The following is a 10,471-nucleotide window of genomic DNA, read 5'->3' on the forward strand; positions in this document are numbered from 1 at the left end:
CCTTAATCTTGATTTGATTTGGGCCCACAACCCAAGGAAATTGATCTGTTTAGAGTTCAACATGTAAATAACTAAATATTTTATTCTTTTGTTAATAGTTTAGACAATGAGTAGAAATTACAGCCTATACACCCCTAAAAAACCTAATATTATTGCTTTATACTTAATTATTATTCAATTATTAATCTCTCTCTCTCTCTCTCTCAAAACAATATATTATTTATTATTATCATTTTTAAAAGTAAATCAAGGATTAATATGAGATATGAGAGAGAACAACTAATAAGTTTGACTTTTGATAGGGAGAATAATTATGCCTAGGGACTAGGGGTCAAGTCACTTCTCACTTATATAATGCCTAGGGGCTATGCTGGGTCAAGTCACTTCTCACTTATACAATGCCTAGGGGCTATGCCTAAGGATCAGACCTTCACACCAGTCATTAATTAACTGCCTCTTACGAATTGGGAAATGGGAATTGAGACATGGGAGTGGTTGAGTTAAGTTAAGGTCACATGTATTATTAACATGTACTCGGTTTGGTTAGGTTTTATTTCAGTTTACAGATTTATAAACTGCAACCGAACCGTTCAATCGGGTTATGCTTATTTCTAAACCGAAACCGACTGGCTTATTTGAGAACCGACCACGTTGGTTCGAGTTGGATCGGTTTGGTTGGTTTTTACACTAGTGTGAATAGCACTAGTGGCAGAAATGTGTATGCTGAGATGGATGAGTAGAAAAACTATGTCAAATTCTTCTTCCCTATATTCCCTAAACCCAAATTTCTTGCCTTTCAAACAACTTCACTACCCTTTTCAAGTTTCTTGCCTTTTGTGGGTCCTCACCTTCATAAAAATTGATAGTATCATCTGCAAATTGTAGGTGAGTTACTGAAATGTTGTTCCTATCAGTCCCCCATCCTCTACAAAGATCCACTCTACCTGCTTTCGTCATTGTGGATAGCATCTTTTCTATGTTTTCTTTATACTGCTTATACAGTTGCTTTTTAGTGTTACTTCTTAAAAGCACAAATGTTATATTATCTATAAATAATTTGTAGTGCAAGAAATTGTTTACCAGTTTTTTCCCCTTAGGTTTTTATTCTGCCTATATCTAGAAGTTTTCTTGGGGATGAACATTGTTTCCTCTATTATTTTTCTATATAGAAATTATACTTCACTTTATCCTATCAAAAAAAAAACTTCAATTTATATTCTTACATAAGCTGAATAAAATCCTTATAGATTGTCATTCTTTTCTGCAAAACTTGCTTCTTTGCATTAACCTGATTTTATTTTCAGGCAGAAATGTTTATTGGGCTGCTCTTGAGAGCTATGAAAAATGACATAAACTTAAAGCGGGTTTCTGCCTTTTCGAAACGTCTTCTGCAGGTTTGTGATGAAAGAGATTCTTTCTTATTTTTCTTTACTGGATACATGAGTTTCTGTATTGGAGGTCTATGTATATCTTAGAGTGTGAATTTATACTTCCTGAATATCCAGATAATCCTTGCCTATGCATATTTTGCATTAGTTGTAAACTTGGAATAAGGCTTTGTCGAGTACTTGAGTTGATTTGGTTCAAGTTGTTATGTGTAGAACTGTAGATACCCATCTTATCCATGAATCATGGTGACAATACCTTGTCGAGTATTTGAGTTGATTCGTGTAGACAGCCTCATATAAGGCTTTGTCGAGTACTTGAGTTGATTTGGTTCAAGTTGCTATGTGTAGAACTGTAGATACACATCTTATCCCTGAATCATGGTGACAATACCTTGTAATATTTCATGTCTAGGGCTCTACGCCTCTACCCTATAATGTACTAATATAATTTTCACCTTACCTATCAAAAAACAATGGATAAAATGGGTAATCAGTTGAAAAGGGTCCTCAAAATGGCTGATGGAAGTAGATTGTATGCTCCCATAGCCTGAAAAGCCAAGTGCAGTATTTGGTTGTAACTCTGAAGGAATTACAATAAAGGCCCAAATGAAGTCTGTCTTTGAAGGAGACTGGTACTGCAGGTGCTGTTACTGTTATAAAATATACTGCATTTCATTAAAATTGATTATTTAATTGCTTGAGCAGGTTTGTGATGAAAGAGATTCTTTCTTATTTTTCTTTACTGGATACATGAGTTTCTGTATTGGAGGTCTATGTATATCTTAGAGTGTGAATTTATACTTCCTGAATATCCAGATAATCCTTGCCTATGCATATTTTGCATTAGTTGTAAACTTGGAATAAGGCTTTGTCGAGTACTTGAGTTGATTTGGTTCAAGTTGTTATGTGTAGAACTGTAGATACCCATCTTATCCATGAATCATGGTGACAATACCTTGTCGAGTATTTGAGTTGATTCGTGTAGACAGCCTCATATAAAGCTTTGTCGAGTACTTGAGTTGATTTGGTTCAAGTTGCTATGTGTAGAACTGTAGATACACATCTTATCCCTGAATCATGGTGACAATACCTTGTAATATTTCATGTCTAGGGCTCTACGCCTCTACCCTATAATGTACTAATATAATTTTCACCTTACCTATCAAAAAACAATGGATAAAATGGGTAATCAGTTGAAAAGGGTCCTCAAAATGGCTGATGGAAGTAGATTGTATGCTCCCATAGCCTGAAAAGCCAAGTGCAGTATTTGGTTGTAACTCTGAAGGAATTACAATAAAGGCCCAAATGAAGTCTGTCTTTGAAGGAGACTGGTACTGCAGGTGCTGTTACTGTTATAAAATATACTGCATTTCATTAAAATTGATTATTTAATTGCTTGAGCAGATTTGTGATGAAAGAGATTCTTTCTTATTTTTCTTTACTGGATACATGAGTTTCTGTATTGGAGGTCTATGTATATCTTAGAGTGTGAATTTATACTTCCTGAATATCCAGATAATCCTTGCCTATGCATATTTTGCATTAGTTGTAAACTTGGAATAAGGCTTTGTCGAGTACTTGAGTTGATTTGGTTCAAGTTGTTATGTGTAAAACTGTACCCATCTTATCCATGAATCATGGTGACAATACCTTGTCGAGTATTTGAGTTGATTCGTGTAGACAGCCTCATATAAGGCTTTGTCGAGTACTTGAGTTGATTTGGTTCAAGTTGCTATGTGTAGAACTGTAGATACACATCTTATCCATGAATCATGATGACAATACCTTGTAATATTTCATGTCTAGGGCTCTACGCCTCTACCCCATAATGTACTAATATAATTTTCACCTTACCTATCAAAAAACAATGGATAAAATGGGTAATCAGTTGAAAAGGGTCCTCAAAATGGCTGATGGAAGTAGATTGTATGCTCCCATAGTCTGAAAAGCCAAGTGCAGTATTTGGTTGTAACTCTGAAGGAATTACAATAATGTCCCAAAGGAAGTCTGTCTTTGAAGGAGACTGGTACTGCAGGTGCTGTTACTGTTATAAAATATACTGCATTTCATTAAAATTGAGTATTTAATTGCTTGAGCAGGTTTGTGATGAAAGAGATTCTTTCTTATTTTTCTTTACTGGATACATGAGTTTCTGTATTGGAGGTCTATGTATATCTTAGAGTGTGAATTTATACTTCCTGAATATCCAGATAATCCTTGCCTATGCATATTTTGCATTAGTTGTAAACTTGGAATAAGGCTTTGTCTAGTACTTGAGTTGATTTGGTTCAAGTTGTTATGTGTAGAACTGTAGATACACATCTTATCCATGAATCATGGTGACAATACCTTGTCGAGTACTTGAGTTGATTCGTGTAGACAGCCTCATATAAGGCTTTGTTGAGTACTTGAGTTGATTTGGTTCAAGTTGCTATGTGTAGAACTGTAGATACACATCTTATCCCTGAATCATGGTGACAATACCTTGTAATATTTCATGTCTAGGGCTCTATGCCTCTACCTCATAATGTACTAATATAATTTTCACCTTACCTATCAAAAAACAATGGATAAAATGGGTAATCAATTGAAAAGGGTCCTCAAAATGGCTGATGGAAGTAGATTGTATGCTCCCATAGTCTGAAAAGCCAAGTGCAGTATTTGGTTGTAACTCTGAAGGAATTAAAATAAAGGCCTAAATGAAGTCTGTCTTTGAAGGAGACTGGTAAAGTAGATTGTATGCTCCCATAGTCTGAAAAGCCAAGTGCAGTATTTGGTTGTAACTCTGAAGGAATTAAAATAAAGGCCTAAATGAAGTCTGTCTTTGAAGGAGTCTGGTACTGCAGGTGCTGTTACTGTTATAAAATATACTGCATTTCATTAAAATTGAGAATTTAATTGCTTGAGCAGGTTGCACTTCACCAGCCCCCTCAATGTGCTTGTGGATGCCTTTTTCTTCTGTCTGAAGTCCTTAAAGCCAGGCCCCCTCTTTGGTAAGGCTATATTTGAAATATTTTGATCTATGGATAACTTCCTCTTGCTGTGATTTGAGTTTAAAGTATACCCTCTTTAATATTTGCTCTGGTCATGCAGGAACATGGTGCTTCAGAATGAATCAGTTGATGAAGACCTCGAACATTTTGAAGACATAATAGAAGAACCTGAACATAAACAAGGATTAGGTCCTAATATGCAACAAGAAAAGGCTGTTGATGATGTTGTGAATAGCAGTAATGTTGGTAAAAGTGGCAGCAATTCATCTTCTGATTCAGAAGATGAAGACACTCCAGCCTCTTATTCTGAAGAAGATGGTGGATCAGATGGAGGAGAGGACCTGCTCATGGGAGATGGTATGAATGTGGTTGAAAATTTTAAAACAGTATCTAATTGTGACAGGGGCCATCCTCAAAATCCCAGTACTGGAGAGGACTCTCGAGCCTCTTCACTGCCTAGAGGGTACAACCCATTGTACAGGGAACCTTCTTACTGGTATGTTTTTTTAACCTTTTTCATTTCTTTAGTACTTTGTTTTTCCATGTTCAGAAGTCATGGTCCTTTGAATGTTTGGAAACTAGCAGTTTGAAATTTGAAGATGTTTAATGCAAAATCTACTTTCTATGGAAAGAGAATCAATTCTAAAAATGATTAATATTCAGTGCTTTGAAAGCAAGAGGCACAATAAAAGCGCAAAGGCCTTCTACCATCCAAGGCATAAAGTGAGGTGCATGTTTGGACGAATCAGGGTACACATTTTTGAAAAAGAATTTAAAAATAAAAAAATAGTATCAATTTTATGAAAACCTGGATTTTAAAAGAAATTAGATGTTTTGAAAAGCTTATTAGCTCAATTCAAAATACATAAGCATGTGAAACTCTTGATGTGTTTGTCTATCTCTTAGTTGCATTTTACTTAAAGTATCTAGTGTCATGTTAAAGTCTTACATATCTAATCCTAGGGTTGACCCTCTGCATCCACAAAGGCCCCTCAAGGCAAGCCCAAACAAGCCCTTGTGAGGGTTTTGGTGTGGCACCTCACCACAAATTGTTAGCTTATATATATAAAGTATTGATTTTGTAATCTTGGTCACACTTCATTCTATTTTAAGGTTAGGGATGAGAGATTAGTTGTATGTTGCTTTAGTGAAAATTTTGCCATTTGAGATCCTATTTGCAACAATGAAGGCTTCAGGTATTCAGAATTTCAGATGCTCTTTGTTTTTGTTTCTTTTAAAAGTTGATATTATCATTGCTGGTGTAAAAGCACTAATGGAAGACAAATTGAAGTTAGATGACTGTTACAGACATGTAAAATGCATAAGAATATATAAAACGTAATAAAAGCAACTTATAATAGATATGTGCCTCAGCTTAGGCATGTGCCTAGGTGTGCACCTTCTAATGGGTTGTCTCCTGGGTTCAAGTGAGGTGCATGCTTTATAAAATGTGCTTTGATGTGCACCTAGGACCACCTTTTAAAACATTAACAGTGCTATCCATACAGGCTGGTTAAATTGTATTTGCATTTGGATGTTTGAACACCATGGATCTGCTATGCTATATGGGGTTTGTTGTATTGCACTGGACCTAGGGGTGTCAATGGACTGGTTTTGGGTTTGGACCCATCCAAATCAAAATTAATTTGGACGGATTGGACGGACCTATACCGGTTGAATTGGACCAGTCCTGACTTAATGGTCCAAAATATTTATTGGATTGGATTGGACCTGCTCCATCCATAATGGATTTATATTGGATTGGGTCAGATTGAACCAATATCCGATCCATTGATAGAAGATAAGGATACAGATGTCAAAGGACCAGGTTTTGGTTGGAACCAATCTAAATTAAAACTAATTTGAACAGATTGAATGGTCCAGACATTGAATTGCACTGGTCCAAAATGGTCCAAAGTATTCATTGGATTGGATTGGACCTGGTCCAATTGACACCCCTAACTGGACCCACATGCAAACACAGTTTGATCAATCCATATGGGTATCATTGCTCATGTAACAGTAGTAGTATACAGCCAGTTATAGAGATGGAAGGTACTTGAGTCTTAAAGACAATCGAAAGGTAGTTTTGACTCATTGTTGTATCATGAAGTATTCTTCATCTTGGGTGATATTTGAATCGTCTTTCTTGTCCTCCTATACATTTTGTCTTTCTAAAAGCAAGTATGTTATATCCATTTCTTTCTTTTGTTTTATGAAACAGCAATGCAGACCATGTTTGCTGGTGGGAGCTGATGGTACTGGGTTCACATGTGCATCCATCGGTTGCTACTATGGCTAGGACCCTGCTTTCTGGGGCTAACATTGTCTATAATGGGAACCCCTTAAACGATCTTTCACTGATTGCATTTCTAGACAAGTTCATGGAGAAGAAACCAAAGTCAAGCGCATGGCATGGTGGTTCCCAGATTGAACCTGCAAGGAAGGTTAGTTTCTTTATGAGCTTATGCTTTATTCTAATAGTTTCATATCTATCTTCTTACTTTGTGAAGCCGCTTGAGTTATGTTTCTTTTTTTCTCCATTCATGGTAAGGTACAACCCTGCCCCTGAAGGCTGAAAATATTTATTGCTACTTGTCCAGTCGATTCAATTCGAAGCTGCACTCTGGTTAAGGAGATGCTCAATATTTTGAAAACAGGGAGATTTGGTGGATCATAGCAATGTTAAAATAATTAGAGAATATGGGCTTCTAACAATGTTTTGAAAACTGATCCAGAACTGGAACCGCTTTGGCACTGGTTTCTGGGTCAGTGGTTTGACCGTCTGGTCCAAATGGATGGCCTGTTGCAATTTTTTTGATAAGTAATTGCCTGTTGCAATTTAAAAAATAAAAATAAAACAATTAATTAAAATAAAAACAGCCAAAAGCTGTCCAGGTCAAACAGGTCAACGGTATGACTGTCCAGGTCAGCGGGTTGCTGACCAAGTCAATGTTTAGATTGCCTGGGCGGTTTCCAGACCAAATGGTCCGACCGCCCGGTCAGTGATGGTTTGAAAACCATGGCTTCTAAAATGAAGGAAAGAAAAAGGTTGATTACCTGAACTCAGCTCGGACATGGTTCTTTGAGTGCTAGTTTAGAGTTTATGTTGTTAAAAAGTGGAATTCGTGTGATATGAATGCCAGGTTTATCTCCCAATATTTTATTTGCTATGGTGCTTCACATCCCTACTGACGGTTTGAATGACCTATAACTCCATATCAATTGGTGGAAGCATCTTTCAGATGGCAATTTCTCCTTGTTTCAATTGCTGATTGAGGCTATGTTTTTACAGTTGGAAATGAATAACCACTTGATTGGAGCGGAACTTCTTTCATTGGCTGAAGTGGATGTTCCACCAGAGGATCTTGTCTTCCACAAATTCTACATGAATAAAATGAGCTCTTCAAAGAAACTGAAGAAGAAAAAGAAGAAGAAAGGTGCTGATGATGAAGCGGCAGAAGAGCTATTTGATGTGGATGGTGGGGATGAGAGTGACAATGAAGAAATCGAGAACTTGTTGGATTCTGAGGAGGTTCCTCTGGAATCTGAAGGCGATTATGATTATGATGATTTGGATCAAGTCGCCAATGAGGATGATGATGACCTAATTGCAAATGAGAGTGATGTTGAGACAGACCTCCCATCTGATCTTGGGGAGGGGCAAGAAGAAGAAGAAGAAGAAGAAGAAGAAGAAGATGGTCATTTAAGTACTGGCGGTGCCAATAATGACACTTCCATTTCCAAACAAATAAAGAGGAAACGGAGGTCTGGGACAAGAGCTGGCGTATCCCCATTTGCGAGTCTTGAAGATTATGAACATCTAATGAATGATGATAGTTCCACAAGAAAGAAGTCTAGATCAAGAAAGAAAAGAAGGCAGTAAGGCTAAACTCGCCTTCCACTTCGTTACAATATTAAGCATGGGCGACAAAATTTTGTAAATTTTATCCATTCATCCATCTGTGTTTTATGATGTTTAATTGATGATCCTCTAAAGGTGCTTGGGCAAGAATTTTGTGCATTAGTCCTTCCCACAATTTTTGCTTTAGAAAGGAAATACAAAGGGTTAAGGAATGGTGAGAATACCATGTATTTTCTTTAAATTATCAATTGATTGCCATTCTAGAACTTTATGGTTAGTTTTTATATAAGTATTGGAGGTTTGGTTGGCGTCCCTAATAAATAAAGTTCCATACAATGCCAAAACTACTCCTGTTAGTTCTCTGCTTGGGGGAAGCTTTGTATTTTAGATTTTCCACCAACTGAATCCAAAGTGCTTTGGTACGAAGTTCAACAATTAATCGATTTTAATAATGTATAGTATTTGAAGACCTAAGTAGGAGGTCTTTCTTTAGCTCGTTCAATTTCTTTGATCAAACCCGAAATGATAGAAAAGATGTTTTATAACACATAAGAGTCCGTCAGATAGACCAAGCAATTGCCGGTATTTGTTGGGATGCTGTAAGTTATTGACACAGTTTGGATGGGTTTAAAATGAGTTTTTCTATTGATGATAATATTACAAAAATGATAATTTAATAAAATATTTAGGGCATAGTAATCAGCAGAACATGCCATTCAGCCGTTAGATAACAGCTGATGTCTTAGGTTCAGTCTGTTCATTGTTTGTTCGAAAATATCGCATCAACAAAACACAAAGTCCAGTTGCTGATCTCTCTTTTAGTTCACTGATAACTGTTATGGTTTTAAAGGCTTGGTTTGGAAAGAGTATAAATACAAATATATACAGTACAATTATATACAAATAATATAAAATACAAGGTTTTGCACTCTACATATCTGTGCTTGTATTGCTTCCAAACTAAGTCAAAAAGACGGTAGACATTTTTAAGCTGAGAAGATATTGGCTTCTAAAGGAGAAGAGTCCCCCCCCCCTCCCTCACAAGATGCTTAAACTTTGACGCCAAATCACCATCTTTTTGCCTAAGAGGTGGGTAGTCCATTTTTATCTAAGAAAATTTAGAAACATCTCCCCATGAATAATAAGTAGAAATATTGAGATGTGCTCTTTGATGATCAGATCCAGACTCATCACTGCCACAGGAGATACCCATCATTCGTTGGAGAGAGCTTTTTTTCTTCCCATTTCTGTGTCACTGTTGCATTTTTCTATGCCCTTCCATCGGTACAAAATATTAACGAGAAGCAGAAGAGGGTTATCCTTATCTTCCTTGAAACCATTGTTGATTTGAGAGATATGCTAGATAGTTAGATTAAGGCATACTCCTTGGTGTTGCTAATGAATCAGGGTTTAATTTCATTAAGGCACATTGGACTTCTTTAGATTGGGTATTTTTTTTTCATGATAAATTGTTTAGGGTAAAATATAAAAACCTCCCCTGAGTTTTCTGACAATCTTATAAACCTCCCGTAGGTTTCGACCCTGACAAAAGCCTCCCTTAACCTTTTGAAAATGGGTATAAACACGTCCCTTCCATTGGTTTTATTGACGGAAAACGTCAATGTAATACATTAATAGTTTTAAAATACCAAATTCATCCCTGATGTGGTTTATGCAAAATCTATGATGAAATGAAAACTATGAGGAAAGAGCACAACAACAACCAAAACCAAAGCTCTCTGTCACTCAAATCTAATGTGATGGGGACTGGGCAGGGTTTTCTTTTCTTTTTGGGTTGATCCTAATGGAATATCAGGGGCAGAGGTTGAGCCTTTGGAACTTTCCTTTGCTTTTGTCTTGAATGCTCATCGATTGTGAGAGTCATCATGCTTATTATTCTAGTGGATCAAAAGGCTTTAAGGTTTGATGAGATTCTTAAATCTTAATGGGGAGGATGATAGAAGAGTCCAGGGTCATTGGGGTTCACCAGACGCCAGAAGATGGAAAGTGTGTGGGCTAGCTGTATTCGCAATTGCAAGCCAATAAGTGGGCGATGATTCATCCAAAGTCCAAAAAGTAGAGTTGTTTGTATAAGGGCATTTTAGCAATTTCAACATCTCAATTAGTGAAAATCCAAGAAAAAGGAGGTATTTGTACATTTTTCAAAGCATTTAGGGAGGTTTTTATTGAAGTCAAAACACATGAGAGGTTTATAAAATTTTCAG

The 10,471-nt window shown here is 36.6% G+C and overlaps 1 protein-coding gene across 1 annotated transcript in view; it reads left to right on the forward strand.

The window, feature by feature from the left end:
- EDA25 (CCAAT-binding factor) overlaps positions 1 to 8,523 on the forward strand; it is a 31,410-nt gene extending 22,887 nt beyond the window's left edge. Inside the window, exons 12-16 of the mRNA XM_088958043.1 lie at positions 1,305 to 1,394; positions 4,299 to 4,381; positions 4,482 to 4,877; positions 6,606 to 6,828; positions 7,677 to 8,523. Of these exons, the coding sequence (XP_088814169.1) occupies positions 1,305 to 1,394; positions 4,299 to 4,381; positions 4,482 to 4,877; positions 6,606 to 6,828; positions 7,677 to 8,267 (1,383 nt within the window). The 3' untranslated portion in view covers positions 8,268 to 8,523. The remainder of the gene's footprint in view (positions 1 to 1,304; positions 1,395 to 4,298; positions 4,382 to 4,481; positions 4,878 to 6,605; positions 6,829 to 7,676) is intronic.
- Positions 8,524 to 10,471: the final 1,948 nt, after the last annotated feature.

This window comes from Nelumbo lutea, chromosome 8 (genome assembly GCF_056320005.1).
Source record: "Nelumbo lutea isolate HS-2025 chromosome 8, American lotus-T2T, whole genome shotgun sequence".
Lineage (NCBI taxonomy): Eukaryota > Viridiplantae > Streptophyta > Magnoliopsida > Proteales > Nelumbonaceae > Nelumbo > Nelumbo lutea.